This window comes from Nannospalax galili, unplaced genomic scaffold (assembly GCF_000622305.1).
Source record: "Nannospalax galili isolate Female #2095 unplaced genomic scaffold, S.galili_v1.0 scaffold342, whole genome shotgun sequence".
Classification (NCBI taxonomy): domain Eukaryota; kingdom Metazoa; phylum Chordata; class Mammalia; order Rodentia; family Spalacidae; genus Nannospalax; species Nannospalax galili.
In genome coordinates this window covers 2,296,354-2,323,570 of record NW_008349359.1, presented here as the reverse complement: position 1 = coordinate 2,323,570, position 27,217 = coordinate 2,296,354, and the positions used below count along the sequence as shown (strand labels likewise).

Here is a 27,217-nt window from a genome sequence, read left to right as displayed (position 1 = left end):
TACAGAGTACTTTAGTGTTGTTCAGTCAAGAAATGCCCTGTCACTAACATGCTCCTTTACTATGTCTAAGCTCCTGCCCTAAGTATAAGCCAAATTAACCGCTCCCCCATCTGCTGATAGAGTATTCTGCACATTCTATATTTATCTCCCTTGCTGGACTGAATGAATTGCTTGAGGTTAATAACTATATAAAGTATTATGCCAGAAGTTACAGTGAACAAGAGTTAGACTCAAATAGATGCTAATAATAAGGCTGACTGATTCTAGCTTGCTTCCCTAAGTTTCCTAAAGTTTTAGAGCTTGGAGTCAGCTAGTATACTGAGTAATATCATGGGCTCCATCATAAGAAGGATCAAAGTTTGGATCCAGAATTTGCTTATTCTCATCTTTTAAGTATGGGGAATACCTCCATGACACAGTAAGTACTCAATGAAACAAACCATTTATCTCCTCTATAAGCCTGAAAGTTGGGGCTGGAGAGACAGCTTAAAAGTAAAGAGCACTAGCTCTTCTAGAGGACCTGAGTTTGCTCCCAGCACCCACACAGCAGCTAACAACTGTCTGTAACTCCATTTCCAGGAGATTCAACGCTATCTTCTGGCTTCTGCAGGCACTGCATGACCATAGGTCATAGCATCTATTTGAGTCTAACTCTTGTTCACTATAACTTCTGGCATAATACTTTATATAGTTTTAACCTCAAGCAATTCAGTCTAGCAAGAGAGATAAATATAGAATGTGCAGACTGAGCGGTTAATTCGGCTTATTCTTAGGGAAGGAGCTTAGACATAGCAAAGGAGCATGTCAGTGATGGCATTTCTTGACTGAACAACACTAAAGTGCTCTGTAAAGAGCAATCTGGGATGGTTGAGCAGGCAAATGAGATGGAAGATGTACTTGTATACATGCAGGCAAATGCTCATATACATAAAGTTTTAAAGGGTTGGAGTGATGGGTCAGTGGTTAAGAACACTTGCTGTACTTCCAGAGGACCCAGGTTCGATTCCCAGCACCCACATGGCAGCTAACAACTGGCCATACATAACTCCAGTTCCAGGGAATCTGACACCCTCTTTTGGCCTCTGTGGACACTGCATGCATGTGGTACACTTACATACATGCAGGCAAAACACTCATACAAAATATTTTAAAAAGTTTAAAAAAATTTAAAGGCCTGAAAGTGAACATAGTGGTTGAAGTTTTAGCTAGAGCAGTAAGACAAGTGACAGAGATAAAGGGAATACAAATTGGAAGGGAGGAAGTCAAAATATCTCCATGTGCAGATGATACTTTTTTTTTTTTTTTTGGTGTTTTTGAGACAGGGTCACCCTGTAGTTCCAGCTGGCCTGGAACTCACTGTATAGACCAGGCTGGCCTTGAACTCACAAAGATCCACCTGCCTCTGCCTCCCAAGTGCCGGGATTAAAGGTGTGCGCCACCACGCCCAGCTAAGATGATAACAGTTCTATACATAAAACCCTACAGGGAGCTGGAGAGATAGCTCAGTGGTTAAGAGCACTGACTGCTCTTGCAGAGGACCTGGGTTCAATTTCCAGCACCCACATGGTGGCTATGAACCGTCCTTAACTCCAGTTCCAGGGGAATCTGAAGCCCTCTTCTGACCTCTGCAGCATTGCATAACACAGGTGCACTCACATACATGCAGGCAATACACTCATACACATAAAATAAAAATAATAAAATATTTTTTAAAAAAACCCTAAAGACCACCAGGAAACTTCTAGAGCTCATTACATTACATTTTGCTGATTACATTCAACAAAGTAGGATACAAAATTAATGCACAAAAATCAGTAGCCTTCCTGTACACCAACAGCAAACATACTGAGAAAGAAACCAGGGAAACAATCCCATTCACAATAGCCTCAGAACCATAAAATATCTAGAAATAAATCTAACCATGGAAGTGAAAGATCTGTATAATGAAAATTAAGTCACTGAAAGAAAGAAATTGAGGATAACAGAAAATGGAAAGATCTCCCATACTTATGGATTGGTAGGATTAATATTGTGAAAATGGCCATCCTACCAAAAGCAATCTATACATTCAACACAATCCCCATTAAAATCCTAGTATACTTCTTCATAGAAATTGAGAAAATAATAAGTATATGAAAACAAAAAAAACCAGGATTGCCAAAACAATCCTGAACACAACAGAAGAGCTGAGAGTTATCACCATTCCTGATCTCAAATTATACTACAGAGGGGCTGAAGAGATGGCTCAGCGTTTAAAAGCACTGGTTGTTCTTGTAGAAGACCTGGGTTCAAATGCCAGCACTCACATGGCAGCTAACAACTGTAACTCCAGTTCCAGGGAATCCAGCAGCCTCTTCTGTCTTCCTCAGGCACTGCTTGACATGGGTGCACTTACCTACACACAGGCAATACACACATAAACATAAATATTTTTTAAAAAATTTATACTACAGAGCTATAGGAATAAAGTCAGCATGTACTGAGATAAAAACAGACACACTGATCAATGGAATAGAATTGTCCATGTAATTACAGCCACCTGATTTTTAACAAAGTGGCCAAAAATATACACTGGACCTCCTGGAACTGGAGTTACTGATGGTTGTTAGCTGCCATGTGGATACTGGGAATCAAACCCAGGTCCTCTACAAAAGCAATCAATGCTCTGAACCTCTGAGCCATCTCTCCCCAATGTTCAATATCTTTAGCCACCAGGGAAATGCAAAGATAAATGCTGGCAAGGATGTGGAGAAAGGGGAACACTTATTCACTGCTGGTGGGAGTGCAAACTGGTGCAGCCACTGTGGAAGTCAGTGTGGAGATTCCTCAAAAAGCTAGAAATAGATCTACTACACAATCCAGCCATTTTACTCTTGGACATATACCCAAAGGACTCTATATCCTACTACAGAGATAACTGTTCCTCCACATTCATTGCTGCTCTATTCACAATAGACAGGAAGTGGAAACCTAGAAGTCCATCAGCTACTGAATGGATAATTAAAGTATTGTACATTTACACAGTGTAATATTATTGAGTAGTTAAAAAAATGAAATCATGAAATTTTCAGGTAAATGGATGAAACTGGAAACAATCATCTTGAGTGAGGTTACCCAGACCCAGAAAGGCAAATGTCGTATGTTCTCTCAGGTGGATGCTAGCTTTGAATCTTTAGGTGTGTGTGTTTCAATTGGAAAATCCAGAGATCAGGAAACTAGTAAAGGGCCATGAGAGGGGAGATAGAATGCAGTAATGTAAAAGGGTTCAGAGGAATAATGGAGTAGGGAGAGTTAAATAGGATGAGGAATGGAAGGGCAGGGCAGAGGACGGAGTATAGGAAGGGAAAAATAACACTACAAGTTTTCTGAAACAGTCATAGAAACCTATCCCTATAGAAGATTCTATATACAATAGGTTAAATGCATTTATCCTATAATGGGGAAAATGCCCCTATCAAGACACCATAGACTAGCAAATAAGAAGTCCAATAGCAGGAATGGACTCCATCTTTTGAAGCTCTGTACCAGGAATCCCATAGACCCTGAAAAATACTGGCTATTGTCCTTGCTCTTGGTTACCTGCCAGTGATAGCAAGACCCTATTGCTGAAGACACTATATACTTGAGTCAGAACAAACAAAAAGAAATCAAGCTGGTACTGACCTCAAAGTTTCATCTCTTTGGGCTATCTTTTACAGAGTTGGAATGCTAGTGGCATATTACCCTGCCCCGTTGTGAATCCTGTGAGCTACAATAATGACTGGCCTAACAAGAGATGCCTACTGGTGCAATAGTGGCATGAATGTTACAGGAGTAACCAATCACTTTCTAATTGCATTTAAGGTCTGCTTCACAAGATAGTGCCCATTTCTGGCACTGATATCAAGGCTAGGAGCCTGTGGCTAGACAGATCACAGGCCATAGGGGAGAGTTAAGAAAAATGAAATTATGAAATTTTATTATTTACAATTTATTTTATTTATTATTCTATTAAATAATGCATTAAATGAACTCCTAATTACTTATGATTATACACATAGATTGATGGATCTCTCAACTCTTACCAGACAAGCTGTTTCTTGCAGCAAATGGTAATTAATAAAGAGACCCACTAAGAGATTGCGGATTGATTAGCCCTGAATGGGGCACCTATATCAAACCCTTGCCTCTCAAGGCTCAGGTTCACTGCAAAAGACGGTAGAAAGATTATAAGAATGAATGGTGGTGGATGACTACAAGGAAATGTTTTCCGGACAGCAGAGTAGTTATATGAATTCACAGCAATTGAGGCAGCATGCACAAAATCTAAGTAAGCTCAAGCCAGACAAATACCCAGTATAGGGGTGGGGGAAATGGGTAAGAAGCCCCAGCCCTAGCTGAGGAATTACTGGCAACTGATGGCTACTGGGAGGGGGAGAGTCAGTTTTCTTTTTTTCTTTTTTTTTTTTGGAGTCAGGTGCTCCCTCTAACCCCAGCTGACCAGGAACTTGCTATGTAGACCAGGCTGAAGTGCTGGGATTAAAGGCATGACCACCACACCTGCCAGAGACTCGGTTTTCTTTAATGGTGTGACACTGGGTAGGCTGACTCAGGCTCCAGATGGATGGATAAGCCTTCAAATAATAACAGCTGGGCATGGTGGCACACGCCTTTGCCTTTAATTCCAGCACTTGGGAGGCAGAAGCAGGCAGCTCTTTGTGAGTTCAAGGCCAACCTGGTCTACATAGTGTGTTCCAGGCCAGCGGGGCTACAGGGAGACCCTGTGTCAAAAAGACCAAAAAAAAAAAAAACCCAAAACAAGAAACAAACAAAAAACCCAAACCAAAACCCAGTAACAGAGGACATGAAATCAGGTGGGGGCATAAGGGATTCTTAGAGAGGGAAGGGGAGGTCTGAATATGACCAAAATGCATTGTATGAAATCCTCAAAAACCATCTCCTTAGTCTCCTTGATCAGGACAGGTGACTCACCACAGTTACAGGACATTTTGAGAGATGCTTATAGTCCCCTGGAACTTAGTCAACCTAGGAGGGAAAGGAGCAAACTGTCCTTTATGTCCCTCGGTACAAATTAGTATAGGCCTCATAGTATGACTGTTAAACTGAACCTGAACTGGACCTGAACCAGTGTGCAGTCTACAAAAAGGAGGGTCAACACAGAGGAAACATTTCTTCCATGCTTCCAAGCGAAGCCAGCCATGGTCAAGTAGGACCTCTGACTTATCTTCACATAGAACAGGTAAAAGAAAAGAGCTAGGACCTCCTCCAAAGCCTATGTTACTCCTGAGGAACAGATCCTCAAATGACCTTAAGAGTAAAAATAGGGGCTGGAGAGATGACTCAACGGTTAAGAGCACTGACTGCTCTTGCAGAGGACCCAGGTTCAATCCCCAGCACCCACATGGCAGCTATGAACTGTCCTTAACTCCAGTTTCAGGGGAATCCGAAGCCCTCTTCTGACCTCTGTAGCATTGCACGACATGGGTGCACTCACATGCAGGCAATAACACTCATACACATAAAATAAAAATAAATTTTTTAAAGACTAAAAATAAATTGGTTTATCTGAGCCAATCGTAGGGTTTTAACACCCAAAAGGAAAGTATAACCAAAGATTAATAGGGTAAATATAATTTTTTAAGAGTCCATATGCATAGCTAAAAGCTACATAACAAGAAACAATGCCAGACAGGAGATACCTTCGAGTTATTGGCCAGGGTGGCCCAAAAGATTCCCAGACAGTAACCCAGCATAGAACTGGGAAATGAAGAGCAGACCCCCAATCTTATCTAAATGAATACTGACAACTGATTGCTGCTACATGAGGAACAGCTGATCTTCCTAAAACAAGGATCTCTAGTTAACTAGTCAGCAGATGGACAAGCACTGGGGAATGGCTGGGGTGCCAACAACACAATGGACAGTAACAGGGATGACAGAGTATATCGGCTCCAGTGTGTGGGAGGGGGGAGGCCATCTGGGAAGTGGGTATATAGATGAGCAAGATCATGTGAGATGTTCTGTATATATTATATACACACACCCCCAAAAAAAAATCAACAAATTAAAAAAAGACATATTTGAGGAAGAAGCATAAAAATGTACTTCATGTTAAATAGTAGAGGTAATAAACATTATCAGTGAAATCTACCTGATGACTTTATATCCATACTCAGGTACTAAGGATCCGAGTGTAACCAACTCTGACTAGTAATCATACATGGAGATTAAAGACACTTGTGCAAACATCCAAGTGTTAGTAGTATTAAAATGTAGGAAACAGCATATTTTAAAATGAAATGGAGATCTTCTTTAAAGGGTAAAAAGTCATTCAATTTTATGTCTTACAGGGCTTATACCAAATTCAATGTTGTATAACTATATTAATTCAACTGTGAACCTAAAAATTTACAGCCACTTTTGAAAGATATGTATCCTTACTTTGGAATGTGTTACTGAATATGTTAAAGCTATAATGAAATGCTTCTTCTAATCATGTGGTTATTAAATTTAAAAAAAATTTTAAAAACCAAATAAAAATATTTTTTAAAAAGCCTAAAAGTAGGGATAGAGAGATGGCTCAGCAGTTAATAGCACTGGCTGTTCTTGCGTAGGACCAAAGTTCAGTTCCCATCACCCGCATGGCAACTAACAATCATCAGTAACTCCAGTTCCAAGTGACCTGGCACTCTTCTGGCCTTTGTGGGTAATGTACTAACATGGAGGCACTTTCATACATGCAGGTAAAATACTCATAAAATTTTTAAAGCCTAAAAATGGCATAAATTGAATAAACTGTACAGAAACAAGAAAACATACATTAAAAGTCTTAAAGGACAAGGAAACTGAATGGCAACAGGAGAAACATAAATCAGATTAGGAATAAAATTGGGATAACCTGGAATTTTAATGAAAACAACCTAAAGAAACCAGGATCCAAAGAACTATAAGATTTTTAAAAATCCTATATTGTATATGTGGCACTTATCCATTCTATAGTGTCCCTGTAGAAGTCAGAGGACAACCTGTGGGAGTCAGCTCTCTCCTACCATGTGGATCCAGGAATCCAACTTGGGTTGTCAGTGTAGTCAGTGTGTTTCCCAGCTGAGTCATCTACTGGTCCTGTGTTTTTTGAAACAGGGTTTCATGTACCCAGGTTGTTTTCTCACTGTATAGCCAAGGAGATGATGACCTTGAACTCTTGATCCTCCTGCCTTGACCTACCTAGTACTAGGATTGGAGAGAGTGCCATACTGTTAGGTTTAGAGCTTCCTGTATGCCAGGCATACATTCTACAAACAGCTATAATCATTCCAGCCCTTAAAAAAGTTAATTCTAAGTGCACATCATATAGGATGCATGGAATGTAGATGTCTAAATTAATGGGAGGTTCAAAATCCATGTGACATGGAAAGAGTTGAAATTGAGAATACAGGATAAATTAAAATTGAAGAAAGGATGAAGTAGGTACAACTGTAGAGGATAAGACTTATCCTAAGACAAAACTTGAAGGAGCTTTACTGTTTTTTAAAAATTAAGTTTGGGGCTCAACAGTTAAGAGCACTCACTGGCTGCTCTTAAAGAGGACCCAGATTTGATTCCCAGCACCTACATGGTGGCTAACAACTGTCCATAACTCCAGTTCCAGGAGATCAGATACTCTCCATGAGCATGCACACATGTGGAACACACATATACACACAGAAAAACACTCATGCACATAAAAATAAATTTAAAAAATTAAGTTTGGTGGGGGCTACTATTTTTTACCTATGTAGTTATAGGTCAGTCTTATGTTTAAGGTCACATTAACTAGTAAATAGCTCAACCAAACTTTGAACTGAGCAGGTTCAAAGCTTAACTATTTGTTACCACCTCTTAAAAATGGAAAGTGTTGCTGGGTGTCGTGGTGCACACTGTTAATTCCAGCACTCGGGAGGCAGAGACAGGCAGATCTCTGTGAGTTCAGGCCAGCCTGGTCTACATAGCAAGTTCCAGGCCAGCTGTGGCTACAGGGAGACCGTGTCTCAAAGACAAAAAAAAAAAAAAAAAAAAAAAAAAGTAAAGTGTTGGTGAGTTGGCTTCTCAAGTAAAGGTGCTTGCCTCTAAGCCTGACAGCCTAAGTTTGATCCCTGGGACCCACAAGGTGAGAGAACCAACTCCTATAGTTGTCTTCTGACCTGCACACCTGTGCTGTGGTGAGCATGCACCCATGCACGCAATAAATAAAATTAAAAAAAAACAGAAAAAATGTTTCAGAATTGTTTGGGGGGATGCTTTACATCAACATCTTCTATTTTAAGTGTATTGTAAACCTAATTTTAGGATCCCATTTCTCTGGTTTCTCAGTGGCAGATGATGAGGAAAAGTGTAACTTGGAATCCAGTGATGGGCTTCAAAGACTAAGATTCTCATTTATGCATGGTTCACAATTATGTACCCATTTCTCTGAGGAGGGGTGCTATGTTTTCTTTCATCAAACTCAGAGATCCTTGACCAAATTGAGCTCCACTCTAGAGAATACAGCTATCACTTATTAAAGCTACATATGATAGACAGTTTCTAAAATCGGGGTGGGAGGGGTTGACACAGGGTGTCCTGTAGTTTCAGCTGCCCTGGAACTTGCTATGTAGACCAGGCTGGCCTCAATCTCAGAGAGATCTACCTGCCTTTCTATATGGCACCGCATTTGGCTAGGGATATTGTTTTTTGGTACAGAATCCTACAATGTTATCTTGGGCTAGCCTGAAATTCATCTATGTATGTTGAAGTTGTCCCAGCCTCCTAAAGATTGGGATTACAGGTGCATGCCACCATGTCTGGCTTGTTCTAAGAGCTTTATTGGATTACTGCCCTATGCATTGCAATTTTATGAAGAGTCATTGATCCCCACTTACAGATAAGGAAACCAAGGCAGAGAAATAGATATACATCACTCCAGTCAGCAAGGGAAAAAGGGGGGAATCCAGACAGTTTGGTGCTTTAGTGCTCACTCTAATCAACTATACCTTGAGTATTGTGTATCAGCATCCTTCAAAGTATTCCTTTAGACAGAGAAGTTATCAAAAAATTTAAAATGGGTGGTGGTGTACATCTCTAATCTCAGCACTAGGGAGGCAAAGGCAGGCAGATTTCTGTTAGTCTGAGGTCAGCCTAGTCTACATAGTGAGTTCTAGGTCACCTGGAGCTACAGGGAGACCATCTTAAAAAACCAAAACAAAAATAAATAACTGTAAATGCTTTAAGACAGACACTTTAGGTACAGTACAATCTGCTGTTCTCTACCTTCTTACTTTTTACATTCAGCAACTTCACCTGACAATCCATTCTAACATGGAGCATTTCTATGGCACAGGGCCTAGCTGAGTCTTGCTTTACCTAAATGTTGTCTTCTTCATCCTTTGAAAATTTCTGTGCTAGCTGCATCTTCTTCGGTAAGGGAACTGTAATTCTTACTCAGAATCATTTAGTTAATAGTGTGTGAATGGGACAAGTAACGATTAAAATGGACTCACAACAAATCATAGAAACTCCTGTAAATAATATTTCTAATCAAAACTGGAAAAGAGCTAACCACAGCTTTCTATTAGAATGCTTGATTTATGGACATTTGCTTTATTCAATTTGTTAAACAAAAGCTGATGAAATTATTGCCCCCCAAATAAGTCATAGATACAGGTTACCTATTTGAAAGAACAATGCCATTAGTCACAAAATTTAACTGTAAGAATCAAACAGTGGTTATTGGTCAAACCAATCTACTTTGATAGCTCTGAAGTATGCAGATGCTAGTGTTTGAGTAAAGATCACAAATACAAATTCAATTTTCATGACACTATTCAGTAGCTACATAAACTTGATTCTGGACACAAGGCAAAGAGAATGACAGTGCAAATCATCAATAATTAAACCGAAGGCATAATTTTCCAAATGGCTTTTAGTAACAAATTCTAAATTTTTTTTTTTTTTTTTTGGTCTTTTTGAGACAGGGTCTCCCTGTAGCCCTAGCTGGCCTGGATTCGCTATGGAGACCAGGCTGACCTCGAACTCACAGAGATCCGCCTTCCTCTGCCTCCCGAGTGCTGGGATTAAAGGCGTGCGCCACCACACCCGGCCAAATTCTAAATTTTTAAATGTCTAAAACTACACAAAATTCAAAGCAATCTACCTGAGATAAAACAATGTTCTTTTTTCCTATCTAAGCATAATTCTTAGTATTGAGGTAAATCTGATTTCACATGATACACTTTATCAAACTTTCCCCCCAAATTTTAAAGCCTGTTTTAGTGAAGAATTCTCATGTTTCATGTATATATTTATATACTTTAAAGGCAAGACAAATTTATGGGGCTAATAGGCCTGTAATGGGACCATGATACTACTAATATGAAAATAAAAGGTATTCATTTATACAGTGTTCTTGAATGTGCGGTATAAAATGGGATCACAGAATCTATATACATACATTAATCACTAGTTCAGAAATTAAGCTCACCTTAAGAACACTCAATTCTATTCTTTTTGGAGCAGAAGATCAGAATAGTGATGTGTAACAAAAACCAGTGATGTATAATTATGTATAAAAGCTCCAAAACCAAGTATTAGCCTTAAGTGGCAAAAACTGCAACTTAAAAATTAAAAGTAGATCTTCACTGTAGTTAGGCAACCTTTTTTTTTTCTGGGTGGCCTCTGGGTTTTTACTGAGTCAACTACCTCATCTCTTGCTCCTTCCTCTTGTCCTTAACCATAAAACCCAAATTAACCAAAAAAACAAAACAAAGCCACTTATACAGCCACTTCCTTCATGACTGTCTTTGGCAATGCTCTGGAATCCTGAAAGCAAAAGAACCTCAGTGAGTGAAGAGGATGAAGACGCTATGTGTGATCACAGAAACCAATCTAAGAATACAACTAAGAGAGAAAATACTGTAAGGAAGACTCAACAGTAGCCTACCCTCAAAACCCACAGAAGTAAAAAAAAGTAGGAAGGCTGTTACTCCTCTGGTCCTTCTTTCATATTATCTCCAGTTAGAAGACTGTGGGACCAGAACTTGGAACTCTGAAAGGTAATGACTCAGGAGGAGACGCTAGAGAGCCGAGTAAATGATAAAGTACAGCAGGAGCTTTAGCTGTCAATGAGTTTCTTTGCTCTTGTATTAGCAATGTCAATACGATCCTTGTTGGTGTCAGCCTGAAAAACAGAAAAAGATAACAGCATTATTTCACAAAATATGCCATTCTCACAAAAGTTAAATTTGAGGGGTGTAGCTCAGTTGGTAGAGTACCTGCCTAGCATGCACAGGGCCTGGGATCCAATCCAAAGCATTGCATAAACCAGGCATTGTGGCGAATGCTTATAATTGTAGCACTTGGGAGGTGGAGGCAATAGGAGTGAGTCTGAGACCAGTCTGACTACAAAAACCCTGTCTCAAATTCAAAACAGTAAATTTTGGCTAAGCATATAGGTCAGTTGTAAAGTATGTGATTTGCAATCCTACAGATTTACATTTAATCCAACATATGCACGCATCCACACACTGTTTTATACTCTTGGGACTTGGACAGGGAGCACATATCTGTAATCTCAGCACTCGAGAGGATATGGCAAGAATATGAGTTCAAGGCCAGCCTGGGTTACATAGTAAAATTGTCTCAAAACAACAATAAAAAAGGAGGCAGGGGATATAACCAGTTGTAGAGCACTTGCCTTCCATGTATGAGGCCCTGGGTTCAATCACCAGTTAACACACACACACACACACACACACACACACACACACACACACACAAAGGGGGGGAATTTTATACACTTGAAGTCATATTATAAAATTCATTGTGGGTGAGAGAATATGAATTTTGAGAACCTTAGTGTATAAATTTGACAAAGGTATAACAGAAGAATTCCTGCCAGTGGTTTATTAAGGTTATAGTGTATTTTTGATAGTTTAACATGTTGGAAATTGGGATGTATCATATGGTCAACAGGCTATTTTGTATTTATTTTTATTTTGTGTCTGTGCTTGTGTATTTGAATGGCTGTGGAAGACAGAGGTCAAGGTCAGGTGTCTTTCTCTATGGATTCCCACCTTATTTTTTGAACATGTAGCACACTGTTTTGGCTAGGCTGACCAGTTAGCTCCAGGTATTCAGCCTATCTATTCCCCCATCTCTGGGGTTACAGACACAAAATACCATGCCCGGCTTTTACATAGGTGCTTGGGATCTGAACTTAGGTTCTCAGGCTTGCATGGCAGGTACTTTACCAACTCTGTCATCTCCCCATTTATGTATTTATTTTTGAGACTAGATCTTATTGCCTAGGCTGGCCTTGAGCTCCTGAGTTCAAGTGATTCTCTCAACCTCATCCTTGGGAGTAGCTGGAATTCCAGACATGCAACATCATGTCTGGCTCATTTCTGAAGCAATGAAGTATGGTAAGAATGTTCTCTGAGCCACAAAATCTCATTTGGAACTACTTTAGGTTTGACCAAGAGAGACTGAAACAGCCTTCCCGGAGATCTTTGGAACAGACATATTGCCACCCATAGCAATATCTAAATTAAAATGATGGGTAATATGTAGCCTGAGCCCAGACTATAGCCCTGAAAGCACCTTAGGAGCCATCCTTTGCTTCACTGATAATCCACTGTAAGTGGCTTGGGAGCCAAGCTTAAAATTTATCTCATCCTGGGCTGGAGAGATGGCTCAGTGGTTAAGAACACTGGTTCTACTTGCAGAAGACCTGGGTTCGAATCCCAGAACCCACATGGCAGCTAACAACTGTCCATAACTCCAGTTCCAGGAGATCGACAGCTTCTTCTGTCCTCTGTGGCCATTGCATGATATAGGTGCACTTACCTACATGCAGGCAATACATGCATACACAATAAAATAAATAAAATAAAATAAAATAAATAAAACAAAATAAAATAATAAAATAAAATAAAACTTATACCATCCTCTTAAGTACAAAGAGACTGTAATTAAGTATGGTTTTTAAATCTGACTAATGAAAACATTTAAAGGATTTTCATTCAGTATTTTTTTTACTTGTGTAAAGTGGAAAGAAGGAAGGAAGGGGGGGAGGGAGGGAGGGAGAAAAAGAGAAAAAAGGAGAATCCCTTGGGAGGTAAGGGAGGGAGGGAGAAAAAGAGAAAAAAGGAGAATCCCTTGGGAGGTAAGGAAAGGAGGATCAGGCATTTAAGACTAGCTAGGAAGTTCAAGGTCAACCCAGGCTACATGAGACGCTGTCTCAAACCAGCAAGAAAAACATCCCAAATTTCCTTTATTCACAAGCTATTTGTATGTGTACTCCACAAGAACCATCTGTAGTCTGATTCTTGCTACTGACTCCTTCCTGAGATGAGGAGTCAGAACTTAGTAAACAAAACTAAAAGCTAACATACATTGGGGGGGGCGGGGGGGGGGGGGGACGACAAAAATGCAACTCAAAGAATAAACTAGAATATACTCAGGATGCCTAAAAAAATTTTTTTAGTTCGGGCATGGTGGTGCACGCCTTTAATCCCAGTGAGGCAGAAGGATCTTTGTGAGTTCCAGACAAGCCTGGTCTACATAGCGAGTTCCAGGACAGCTGGGGCAACAGGGAGACCCTGTCTCAAAAAGACAAAAAAAAATTTTTTTATATTTACTATTTTTATTTTGTGTGTATGCATGTATTGCCTGCATGTGATTAAGTGCACCTGTGCTGTGCAATGCCTGAGGACAGAAGAGGCTGCCGGATCCCCTGGGACTGGAATTACGGATAGTTGTTAGCCGTCATGTGGGTGCTGGGATTCAAACCTGGGTCTTCTGCAAGAACAGCCAGTGTTGTTAACCGCTGAGCCATCTCACCAGTCCTGACATTTAAATTTTTTTTGTTGGGGCTCAAGGGATGACTCAGGGGTTAAGAGCACTGGCTGCTCTTGCAGAGGACCCAAGTTCAATTCCCAGCACCCACATGGTGGCTAACAGCCATCTGTAACTCCTATTCTAGGGACATCTAATGCCCTCTTCTGACCTTTGTGGGCATTGCATGACATGGATACACTTATACACATACAGGCAATATTCACATAATAAAAAAAATTTTGTTGTTAAATATCATTACTGTGTGTGTGTGTGTGTGTGTGTGTTTGTGTGTGTAATTGGTTCTCTCCTACCATGTGGTTCCAGGGTGTGTGTGTGTGTGTGTGTGTGTGTGTGTGTGTGTGTGTGTGTATGTGTGTGTACATGTGCATGTGGAATACATTTTCTCCTATCATGTGGGTTCCAGGGATCAAATTCAGGTTGTCAGGCCTGTACCCACTGAGCCATCTCACTAGCCCTACTCAGTACATTCTAAACTTTGTATGTGTGAAGGTTTAAGTAAAACTTCATCCCAAGGCTGTGCCTTCACAACGAACCAACTGCCATAAACAAAATGGTAAGATTAGGCTTCTGTTTTTCTTTCTTTTTTTTTTAGGCTTCTGTTTTTCAAAGTGTTAGAATTACCACCTCATCAAAATTGTCCCCAAAATCTAAGATTTATTCTGTTATGCTCTCCCAAAATGTTTAGCACAGATACCCAATACTAAAACTATTACTGGATTGGCTATGTCATTTTCTTGTGGCCATAAAAGGCTTCTTGTTTTGTTTTTTACCTTTTCTGTGATTCTCTGTATTTGTTGGTTTTGAGCATCAATTTCATTGCCCATGTCCAAAGCCATGTTCTTCAGGTTTCCCAGGATACTGCCCACTTGAGTCAAGTTTTCTTCCATCTCATCTTCTCTGGCATCATTAGTTATACTATCACATGAAAAAAAAAAAAAAAAAAAAAAAAAAAAGAAAAAGAAGTTAATTCAGAACTTTTTGTTGAGTTACAATGGACAAAATCTGGAATTGTTATAAAAATAAGTAATCAAAATGATGCTCAAAGGTGAATGAAATGTAGGCTATTTTGGGGAAATACTCCACAGTTCAAAAAAGAAAAGGAGGAAGGTGAGGGAGAGGAGAGGAAGAAGGGGGGGGGGAGGAATTGAGATGGCTCATCAGGCAAAAGTGTTTGCCACACAAGCCTGGTGACCTGAGTCAATCCCTGGAACCCATGAGGAGGTAGAAGGAGAAAACTCTCTACAACACTGTCCTCTGACCTCCACAAGAACACTATAGTATGCATGTGTGCCTGTGTGCACACACACACATACCCACATAAAATAAATCCTGTTTTAAAGTCAAAAAAAAAAAAGAACAAAAGAAAAAAGAAAATAACAAAACTAAACCTTAACAACAACAACAAACACAGGAAAGGCTGATCAAGGACAACACAAAAGCCATGTAGATGATGTCCCCAATCTCACAGAGATCTGCCTGACTCTGCCTCTGGATTGAAGATGTATACCACTAAACCTGGCTTTATTTACATTTTTTTCCCTAAGTCTGAGTCTTACTTTGTAGCTCATGGTGGCCTAGAACTATAGTCTAGGCTGTCCTTGAACATGACAATCCTCTTGACTCAGCCTCTCAAGTACTAGGATTACCAGGGGGCAGCTTGTTTTGTTTTGGTTTTATCAGATGGAGTCTAGTACTATGCTGCCTGGGTTGGCTTCTAGCACCTGGGCTCAATCATCTTATCTCAGCCTCCAAGAAAACTAGGGTCCAAGAACCAAATCTGGTCTGTCAACAGTTTTTGTAAATAAAGTTTTATCCATATATAGCTAAGCTTATTTGTTGACATATTGTTTCTGGCTGGTACTCCCTACAACAGGAGAGTTGTGTGATCGAAACAGACTATATATAGCCTGAAAAGTATAAGATATTTACTAGCTGGACCTCTAAAACTGTTAAAAGGAATCTAGCCAACCTCTGCGTTACATATTTTTTAAGCATTTTCCCCATTTATAAAACTCATTTGAAAGTACTGAAAAATAAAAGGGTATGGTGGCCCACACCTGTAATCCTAGCATTCAAGAGACTGAGGCAATAGGCTTAAGACCAGCATGAATTATATAGCAAGTTCCAGACCTGTTGGGCTACACAGTGAAACCTTGTGAAAAGAGAGGAATGAGGGAGGAAGGGAGGAAATAAAATAAGGAAAGGAAGGGATGGAAGGAAAAGAGGAACAAGAAGGGCAAGAGAGGGAGGAAGATTGAGATTATTTCTACTCATTCAGTTAGGGCTCATATGTAGCTATACCCAATGTCTGAAATGAGCCACTCATTAGGAAAGGTGTAGAAATACAAGGAAGAGTTGGCATACTGTTTAATGTATCCACCGCTGGTTGCCCCTGTGGCTTGCTGAGGCTGGCCATTTGTTACCCGGCCTGGTTGCTTAGATACTACATTGCTTGGTGAGTTGTCGCCACCATCGCCCCATGTTGCCTTATAGCCCTTTCCAGACTCGAAGTTCTTCGTCCTATGTAAATGCCAGGAATATGGACAAACAAAAAACAGGAGAGGGGAGTTAAATTATTAGTGCTTGGTACTTGAATATAACCCTATTACCTTTAGCAGAGAAGCTGCATACAGCTAAAACTAGATTATCTATACTATTCCTCAAGGCAATATAGGAAAAAAAAAGATGAATTAAGACAAACACACCAATGCTAGATCATTTTTTATAAGTCCAAATACTACTACTACTACCAAATTTTCCCTAAGCTAAGCAAGTGGAAAAATGAAATTATTTAATATTTTAGGTCTCTCAGCTTGTAGCATTTACCAGAAAAAAAGATTAACAAATCCTAGAACACCTTAGAAAAGATGTTCTGGGATGCCTGAAGAGATTCCTTAGAGGAACTGCAGAGGCTGATGTGGATGAAAGAGTAAGAAGAGTGGGAAATAGTTGTGTCATTTTGCCCCAGAGTAGTTCTGGATGTTGTTTTGTTGCTTTCATTTGTGGGGTGTTTTTTTTTCTGGGGGGGGGAGCTTTTTTAGACCAGGCTGGCTTTGATCTCACAGAGATCTACCTGGCACTACCTCCTGAGTGCTGGGATTAAAGCCGTAAGCCACCATGCCCAGTGTGGTACTTAATTTTTTTTTTTTTTTAACAAGAATCATAGTCTTCATAAATCTTACAAAATTCAAAATTGAGGGGGAGATAAGCATAACATACAATTAATTAAACAGTTTAATGTCTATGAAAACTTAAGGTTAGCTCTACTAATTAACATGAAATTATAGCAAGTTAACATATGATATACCAGGAATTACAGAGCAAATTAAAACATGTAAATTGGAAAACTCTTACTACATTTATATCCCATCTTATTCTAAACAGGATTTAAGATGACTAGATAGGCAACTAATTCTTTGTTTTGACCATGGGAAATTAAAATCAGGAGAAACAATGCTTTGATAGAAGAAGTCTTCAGAAAGTATAAGGAATTTTAATGAAGATGCTGAAATCAAATTCCTATGAACAAAGAGATACTTTTAGCCTGAATTCTCTTACCTCTGATAAGAACTAGACTGTAGGCACTGTCTACAAAAATCAACAATTTAAAACAGGAAATTTCAGGAGACTTTTTTACTTTAGTAATAATGTTATTTAGCAAAACCTCAGTTTTTAGGCCATTAGTCTAGGAGAGTTATTGAAAATTAAGATTCTTTCATCAGGCCGGGCGTGGTAGCTCACGCCTTTAATCCCCACACTCGGGAGGCAGAGGCAGGCAGATCCCTGTGAGTTCAAGGCCAGCCTGGTCTACATAGTGAGTTCCAGGACAGCTGGGGCTACAGGGAGACCCTGTCTCAAAAAGAAAAAAAAAAAAAAAAAAAGATTCTTTCGTCAAGTGCATCTTTTGTTAGACAGCATTCATCAACAACAAAGTCACTTCACATTATATACCATAGCACTGATCCTAAGACAGTTTCTGTCACTCACAAAATCCATGCACATGCACAGAAAAGCATTTGAAGCATCACCTTTAGACAGCAGGTTAGCAGCCCAACTGCACAAGACTGCATCTTAAAGCTCCGTTTCATCAGTTATGAGCCCGGCTTCTGATGTTAATCTTCATTTTTAGTAAGTAGATTAGAAAGGAAGAGATTAAGTGAGAGAATGAAATGCAGAAAATAGTAAATGCCATTCAAACAGAACAGGAGCAGGTTTAGAGTTTTAAACACATAATGCATTCCTGCCTGGATTCATAGAAACAACCAACATCTGAGAATCTAGATAAAAAGAAAAACAAGAAAACTAAACCATTGCACATTTCATTTTCCCTGAGTGTGTTTAGGTGATAATAATGCCTAAAATTCTAACAATTATTATGACCAGGAAAATACTAACAGGCACCACCGTGAAACTTCCTGTCTCTCCTTAGTGATTACAGATGTCTTCTGTTATATTTAATTTTCATTGTAATTTTTAAAAAATTGTTTTACATGTCTAACTCACCCATCAGCCTATTTCTCAGGATAGTCAATCCACAAGGGTTTTTTCTTTTCTTTTCTTTTTCTTTGTCTAACAGGGTCTCCTTGTAGTCCCAGCTGTCCTTGAATTCACTATGTAGACCCGGGCTGGCCTCAAACTCACAAAGATCTACCTGCCTCTGCCTCCCAAGTGCTGGGATTAAAGGCATGCACCACCACGCCTGGCTTAAAAATATACTTTATTTATCTATTTGCATTTTATGTGTATGAATGTATTGCTTGCATGTAGGTAAGGGCACCCGTGCCCTGCAACGCCTGTGGAGGTCAGAAGAGAGCATTGGATTCCCCTGGAACTGGAGTTACAGATGCTTGTTAAGTTGCCATGTGGGTGTTGGGAATCAAACCCGGGTCCTCTGCAAGAATAGCCAGTGCTCCTAACTGCTGAGCCATCTCTCCAGTCCCTCAAGCCACAAGTTTTCAGAGCTGTTTTCCTGTTTGTTCGTTCTGAGGCAGAGTCTTGCTATATAGCCTGAATTGTTTGGAACTTGCTAGGGAAACCAGGCCTGCTTCAACCCTGCAGCAATCCTCCTGCTTTTGCCTTCCAAATGCTGGGATTACAGACATGAACCACAAAACCCAGCACCCCAGAGCTCATTTTTTTATATCTCAATACTATCTACGAAGGAATAACAGAAAACTTAAAAGCATCAATTCTGAAATTCTCTAGCAAGTGGTTCAGAAATACTAATCTGTCTTCAAACTCCGTACCATTATGCTAAATCCTTAGAAGAGCTTTATAAGACAGGCAAATTAAGAAAATGCCCTAAAAATGACTAAGCTGGAACATCAAGCAGCTAACTACTTTGAGACTCTCTACAGACTCTCTTCTTCTTTTTACAGGGTATTTCAGATTTCTTAAGATTTCTGAATGGTAAATAAACACTGGAAAGGGGCTGGAGTGATGGCTCAGTGGTTAAGAGCAATGACTGCTCTTGCAGAGGATCTGGGTTCGATTCCCAGCACCCACATGGCTGCTACAAACCGTCCTTAACTCCCGTTCCAGGGGTATCCGAAGCCCTCTTCTGACATCCGCAGCATTGCACAACACGGATGCACTCACATATATGCAGGCAATACACTCATACACATAAAATAAAAAATAATAAAATATTAAAAAAAGACTGGACAAGAGAAAAAGGGAGACAGAGGAAGTGGAAAAGGGAGGAAAGGAATGGAGAGAGGATATGAAAATATGAATCTAAGTTGTTATTACCACCAGTTTATTAGTATTATTAGATTAATTGTAGGCTTACACAGAGAGGACTGAGATCCTGTGCCTGCCTTTGAGGAGCTTATATTATGGCTGGGTTTTTTTTTGTTTTTTTTTGGTATTTTTTGAGACAGGGTCTCCTCATAGCCCCAGATGTCCTGGAACTCACTATGTAGACCAGGCTGGCCTCGAACTCACAAAGATCTGCCTGCCTCTGCCTCCCAAATGCTGGGATTAAAGGCATGTGCCACCAAGCCCGACCTATATTATGGCTGTTTTTATGTTGAGTGAAACACAGATTAGCAGATAAGACATTGGAGGAAACAGGAGAGCAAACAGCTGACAAGTGACATCATAGTAGCCAAGGTCTCAGTGGTATAAAGAAATAAGAAGAGAGGCTACCAGACAGCTTTAATCTGGGCTATAACTCTCTCCTCTTCTGTCACAGCAATTCCTTGATTCCATGTGTTAAGAAATGCCGAGAAAGAATTCTGCTGATGTCAGAGGTAAAAGCCTGGTTTAGAACCACACTCTACCTTATCTCCCCCATGCCCAAGAACAGCTTGCCTATGCATGGCTGGGATATACAAGACAAATAAAATTAGTACACTTGTAGCTGCATCTCCCATGTTCTATCACCTCTGGCCAGTTTGGGTTTCATGTTACTCCTTTTATTATTAACCCCTGACTTAGAGCTGTCTTATGCTAGACTAAAGAGGATGCTTTTTCTTTGCTCATTTTCTAACATCTGACTCTGAGGAAAACTATCTATTTTCTCTTCCCTCATTCTTCCAAGATGGTACCTGGAACAAAGGAAAAAGGCATAGCAAGTTTATAAAACACAACTAAGAATTTTTATCAGGTTATATACTTATAACTTGCTTGCTTAAAGTAATTTGCTAAATCCTGACTGACAAATCATAGGGATTTTGTTGTTGTTGTTGTTGTTGCAATTGTTATGCTTTTGTTGTTATTGGGTTTTGTAGCCCAGTGTGACTTTGTATTCACTGTGTAGCCAAGGATGACCTTCAATTTATGATCCTCCAATCTCCAATTCACAAGTGCTAGGATTAGAGCCATGTGCCAACCTGTCCAGTTTTATGCAGTGTTGGAACTCAAACCCAGGGCTTCATGCATGCTAGGCAAGCATAATCACTCTATCAACTGAGCTACTCCCAGTCCCAGTCATACTTATTAAATATGGAATTTCAGAAAGTCAATCAAATCTAAACAGGTCAATAGGCCTGTGTTAGTGCACAAAGTTGAGAAGAACACTGTCAAATCGGTTAAAACTCAAGAGGCAGAGGCAGGTGGAACTCTGAGATCTAGGCCAGCCTGGTCTATAGAGAGTTCCAGGCCTGCCTGATCTACATAGAGAGTTCCAGGCTAGCTGGTGCTACAGGAAGACCCTATCTCAAAAACTCCAAACTTCCTCTATTCCTAACTTTTCTGAAGGATAAAAATGATGGGACTTGAAACTTTGCAGGTTATTCTTGGTTTAGAGACCACCTGCGACAACTAGATAGAAGCACTAATGCTAATGAAGCTCTTTAAAAATGAGTACTTTCAGCAATAATAACTCAATTTCCCGACATACTCATTTCAACCAAGACTAAAGTTCAAAGATGAGTGCTTCTGAGGAAGATAATGGTTAACTGCTTTAGTCCAAACTTCATCTTGGTTTGAATATGTAATATTTGCCAAAGAAGAGAATGAAATATTCACAATAGATTAAAACAAGAGTGAAGTCCTTTGTGCCCAGCACAATCTCATACACTGTACTATATACATGGTCTGAAAACCTTTCTTCGACATTACTAGAGACTTCATGCAGTGGCTAGTTTTAAACGTCAACTTGCCACAACTTAAGACTCACCTGAGAAAAGAGTATCAAAGAGTCTCAATTGTCTAGATCAAGTTGACCTGTGGGGGACTGTCTTGATTGTTAAATGATATAGGAAAACCAAGCCCACTGTGGGCAGCACTATGCCCTAGGGGGTCCTGAACTATGTAAGGCAGGAGAAAGCTAGCTGGAGAGCAAGTGGCAGCACATAGTGTTCATTTCTCCCATATCTTAGAAGTGATGTGACTAGTTCCTTTGAGTTCCTGCCTTGACTTTCCCTCAGCAATAGTCTACAACCTGGAACTGTAAGCCAAATAAACGCTTTTATCCCCTAAGTTGCTTTTCGTCAGGGTGTTTTATCACAGCAACAGAAATGAAAACACTCCAGATCATCAGTTTTCTCGGATCTTTCTCTCTTCATGCTTCCTGATTTAAAGGGAATTCCCATTGTTTATAAGTTCTTTAATTTCACTGATAAAGTCTAACCTCACAGGACCAGATCATAAATGTTTTTTAATTAGTTTCTGGTGTAGTCACCCACGCCACCCCAATCTATCAGCTCCTTAGTCTGGCATCTAAGTTCCTCTACTACCTACATAAATCTTACTGGCTAATTCTCTGCATGAATCATGCAGCTCAGTTAAATCAGATGCTAGCTGTTCACTTTCAGTCTTCTACCAGAAATGCTTCCTTTTCCTTTTATGTTTCTTTTGTTTGTTTGTTTTTGTTTCTTTGTTTTCTTTTTTGTTGTTGTTGTTGGTCTCCATAGCCCCAACCTGCCTAGAACTCAGTATGTGGACCAGGTTGACCTGGATCTCACAGAAATCTGCCTGCCCTGAGTACTGGGATTAAAGGCGTTAGCTACCACTACCATGCCTGGTGTTTTTGGTTTTTTTCCCTCTCCTTTGTTTTCTGATACTAGGAAATTGCACCATGACCTCCAATTTAGCCACACCTCCAGACCCTTTCCCCTTCCCTGTTCAGATAAATCCTTTTAGTAACAAAGTCCAATTCATGTCCTAACTCTTTTGTAATATACGACTGGGCTGGAGAGATGGCTCAGCAGTTAAGAGCACTGGCTGCTCTTGCAGAAGACCTGGGTTAGAATTCCAGCACTCACATGGTGGCTAACAACCATCCTTAACTCCAGTTCCAAGGGATCTGGTATACCCTGCACGACATGGGTGCACTTACATACATGCAGGCATAACACTCAATCATATAAAAAAAAAAAAGATACTGCTGAACCTAACCTTATCAGTTTTCACCCCTAGCCTTAGTGTATACCACATAACCTAACACCAGGGTTGGTTTTTGTTTTTGTTTTTTTTGGCCCTGCTATTCTTTCTCATATATACAGCTACATAGTAAGTCTTTTGAAGAAGTCCAAGTTCTTTTTTTTTTTTTTTTGTCTTTTTGAGACAGAGTCTCCCTGTGGCCCCAGCTGCCCTAAAAACTCACAATCTCACAATGCAGACCAGGCTGGCTTTGAACTCAGAGATCCACCTACCTCTGCTTCCCAAGTGCTGGGATGAAAGGCACGACCTACCACGCCTGGCAGAAGTGCAAGTTCTTTACTCCCTTGGACATCTCTCATGCATCTAATTCAAGATATGTATTTTGTTAATATTACCTGTTTAAAAGGAGAATGTTCTATATCATCCAGATGTATATTTCCCAAGCATTTAGTGTACAGACTGAAATTGGTGTTTGATCCTAGGGTTGGTCAATTTAAACCAGGATTTTCTATGAACCTGACTATATCATGAAAAACTTGATCTTGACTACAGGAGAAATATCCTCAGCACTTTTTTTTTTTTTTTAAGTTGCTAATTTGGGCCCAGTCATACTTCTGGCTTTATTTGGGGTAGGGAGCAGGCAGAGAGAGAACACAAATATTCTTGTGTATTAAGATCTTGATTTATCAACTCACCTATTACAAGGGCAGACGCAAAGGCCACAGCACTTGTTGAGTTCTGTTAAAGTCTTCTCTGCCTCTCTCATGTCTTTATTTATTTGGTCCATGCCTTCTTCTATGCGGTTTAGTTGTTCTAAGAATAAGTTGGGGTGTGTTACATTCACATTGTCCACTGAAAGTGCTATTATTATCCAGCAGCAAACTGTAACCTCAAATCTAACCTGCCACAGTGAATCTATCAATGCTATGCAAAGGATCTTTTGCATTCTGATCCTGAGACACCTGAAATTTGATTGCAGAGTGATTTGTTCTAAAGAAACTTGTATACCATTAGCATGTGAAGGTTGTTCAGAAATCAAATGTACTTTGGTCAGACCAGATTCCAGCATTTCTATCATTTAAGAGGCTCAAAACCTGCTATCACTAAACTAATAAAAGCTAGATGGGATTACTTAGGGCCAGCAAAACTGAATGTTTCTAAATTCATCAGAATTGGACCTGTTTTAGGATTTAACTTGATATCTGAGAACAATGTAGCAATATCATGTCTAATATACATATGACAAACATAAACAATATACCATGCTTGTCTAACATATACTTGGGATACAGTTGGGCACTACTGCCCCTCAAACTAGTAATGAACGTGACATAATTCAAATCAGAAGAAAAAGAGGTAATATCTCTTATCTTATAAAGAAAAGACATTCCTAAAGTTGGAAATTTATAAGTAGCTGATTTCACAGGGATTTTGGCAATTTTAAGTCTTAAGAGTCTCCTCCAATGACTTCAACTTACCCCCTTGTTCATCCAGCATAGTGATGGTCTTGATTCCTGCATCCTGAGACTAAAACGAAGAAGGGAAAATGATAATGCAATAAAACAAACTCAAAATAACAGAGGCAAAACTTGTAAGGACTGACAAATAACAAGAAAGAATCATACAGAAAACCAAGTTTTCAGAGAACTACAATTACAGGAAGAATTAGCTGTCTTAAAGCAGAACATCTATTTACTCCTGAAATTAGTAAGCCACAAACTCATGATGAATTTATCTTCCCTGTCAATATTCCAATACTGTCAAAGGGAAAAATAGAAAATGTTCAGTAGTGTATTTTTTGACAATTTCAGGAATTGCTGGTTTCAAATAACATCAATTCCAGCTAGTGCTATTAGGATCCCTTCCATAAATTTCTTGATGACTAAATATTTCTTACCTCAATGGCTAAACCCAGGATTCTCCTTGTACTTTCCAGAGACTAGGAAAAAAAAATACAGAGAGAATTTCAAAATATGCAAGGAAAAAAAAAATCTGATCACCGGCTGTATTTATGATGCTACCTTATTGTTAAAATTTTCCAGTCCATCCCTCTCCTTACAACAAAGAAAGTAGGTCATTATACTTTATTTCCTTTCTTCTAGGCACTTCTTAAGAAAGAAACTTTAGATTGTGGAGTTAATGGCATTCATAAAATTCATGCAAGTAGGTAGAAATCTGATTATATCAGATATTAAGAAATTGTTATCCAGGTGTAGTGGCACATGGTTTTAACTCCAACACTTGAGAGGCAGAGGCAAGGGGATCTCTGTAAGCTCAAGGCCAGCCTAGTCTACACAGAGAGCTCCTGGCCAGTCAGGGCTGCACGGCAAAACCCTGTCTCACTCCCCCCCGACCCCCGAAAAAAAATTGCTAAATAAAAAGGAAAATCCAGAATTCCTTCCAGAATTACAAGCAGTGAAAGCAGTTGTTAAGAACTACCTTAAAGAGACCAGGAAGAAGTCCAAAGATTTCTAAGAATGTCTCACTTATCCCCTGTGAAAATAGAACTAGGGGACCAGCAAGAAAGCTTTGAAAAGGTAAAGGCACTTGCCACCAAGCCTGACAACCCAAGTTGGATCCCCAACACTGCATGGTGGAAGGAAAGAACCAATTCCCACAAACTGTCCTCTGACTCTATGTGCATGCCACACAAATACCCATACTTTCTCACTAAATAAATAAATGTTTAAAAAAAAAGGAAATAGAATTCCTCATTCTAAATAAAACATTTACTTCATCAGGGGTTTGGTAGGTAAAGGCACTTACCACAAAACCTCACAACTCAAGTTCAACCCCTGAGACCCACATGGTGGAAAAAGAGAACTGACTCCTGCAAGACATCCTCTGAGCTCCACACTAGTACTATGGTACATGCCTCCACTCAAATAAATAAGTTAATTAAAATGTAATAAAAATTGTCCCCTGGAACTGGAGTTAAGGACAGTTCATAGCTGCCTTGTGTGCGCTGGGAATTGAACCCGGGTCCTCTGCAAGACCAGTCAGTGGTCTTAACCACTGACCTATCTCTCCAGCCCCGAGAGCTACAATGTAATAAAAATTAAAGCAAGCAAGCAAACAACAACAAAACAACAACAACAACAAAAACCCATTTACCTCATCAGTAATCTGGTGAGCCTTCAGCTGAATTTCTTCTGGTGACAGATTATCCATGATGAATCAAAACTACCAGTCACAGAAAGGGAAATGTAGATCCTCTAGAAGAAGAAGGACATAGAAAAGTTGAAGCAGAAAGTATAAATTTGGGGGATTTCAGTACTTATGAGGCAAACAGGATAAAAGAGCACTGGTCTCTTTACCTGTCTTTACCACACAAACAATAATTTAAGCTGAAATGAAAAGTGGATGTTTAGCTACTTAGTACAAAAAGTGAACTTGAGTTGGGCATGGTGGTGTACACCTGTAGTCCCAGCACTTAGGAGGAGGCAGGCAGATCTCTGTGAGTTCAAGGCCAGCCTGGTCTACATAGTGAGTTCCAGGCCAGCTACAGGAAAAAGATTAAATAAATAAATAAATAAATAAATAAATAAATAAATAAATAAATATTTAAAAAGTGAACCTAAAACACAGGCAAAGAAGTACTCTTTTCTGACATGTATTCGAGGTTATTTGAAGATGACCTTGAACTTCAGATCCCCTGTTTATATCTCCTGGGATTATAGGCATGCACCACCATGACTGGTTTATGTGGTGCTGGGGATCGAACCCAGGGCTTCGTGCATGCTAGGCAAGCATTCTACTAATTGAGCTATGGCCCCAGTGAAGTACTCTTTTCAATGGGAAAGTGGTCCTTGCTTTGAAAAGCAAGGCACCAATAAAATACAAACCCTGAGAGACTATTAAAATGAATTCATGGGTTGGTAAGATGGTTCAATGGATCAAAGCACTTGCCAGGAAAGCCTGACCACCTGTTTGATCCCCAGCACCAAAGGTAGAAGGAGAAAAACCACTTCCCAAAAGTTGCCCTCTGCCAAGCTGGCTCAGTGTAAAGGTGCTTGTAAAGGGTAAAGGTGCTTGCCATGCAAGCATGGAAACCCGAGTTTGATCTCTGGAACCCACTTAAAGGTGGAAGGAGAGAAACTCCATAAAGTTGTCCTCTGACTTGCATGCTTTTGCACACATACACACATGGGAGCACATGTCATACACACACATAAGAATAAATTTTTTAGGACAGGCGTGGTAGTGCACGCCTTTAATCCCAGCACTCGGGAGGCAGAGGCAGGCAGATCTCTGTGAGTTCAAGGCCAGCCTGGTCTACATAGTGAGTTCTAGGACAGCTGGGGCTACAGGGAGACCCTGTCTCAAAAAGACCAAAAAAGGAATTAATTTTTTAAAATTAAAAACATAAAATGAAAGCTGGACATAGTGGCACATACCTTTAGTCCCAGCACTTGGGAGGCAGAGTCAGGAGGATCTCTGTGAGTTCCAGGCCAGCCTGGACTCCACAGTGAGTTCCAGGCCAGCTGGGGCTACAGAGAGACCCTGTCTCAAAAAG

The 27,217-nt window shown here is 39.9% G+C and overlaps 1 protein-coding gene across 1 annotated transcript in view; it reads right to left on the bottom strand.

The window, feature by feature from the left end:
• Positions 1 to 9,592: 9,592 nt before the first annotated feature.
• Snap23 (synaptosome associated protein 23) overlaps positions 9,593 to 27,217 on the bottom strand; it is a 34,273-nt gene continuing 16,648 nt past the window's right edge. The window contains exons 2-8 of the mRNA XM_008846827.3: positions 25,816 to 25,916; positions 24,599 to 24,640; positions 24,180 to 24,228; positions 23,397 to 23,514; positions 16,237 to 16,392; positions 14,643 to 14,787; positions 9,593 to 11,191 (exon numbers count right to left, since the gene is read on the bottom strand). Coding sequence (XP_008845049.1) covers positions 11,126 to 11,191; positions 14,643 to 14,787; positions 16,237 to 16,392; positions 23,397 to 23,514; positions 24,180 to 24,228; positions 24,599 to 24,640; positions 25,816 to 25,872 — 633 coding nt within the window. The 5' untranslated portion in view covers positions 25,873 to 25,916 and the 3' untranslated portion in view covers positions 9,593 to 11,125. The remainder of the gene's footprint in view (positions 11,192 to 14,642; positions 14,788 to 16,236; positions 16,393 to 23,396; positions 23,515 to 24,179; positions 24,229 to 24,598; positions 24,641 to 25,815; positions 25,917 to 27,217) is intronic.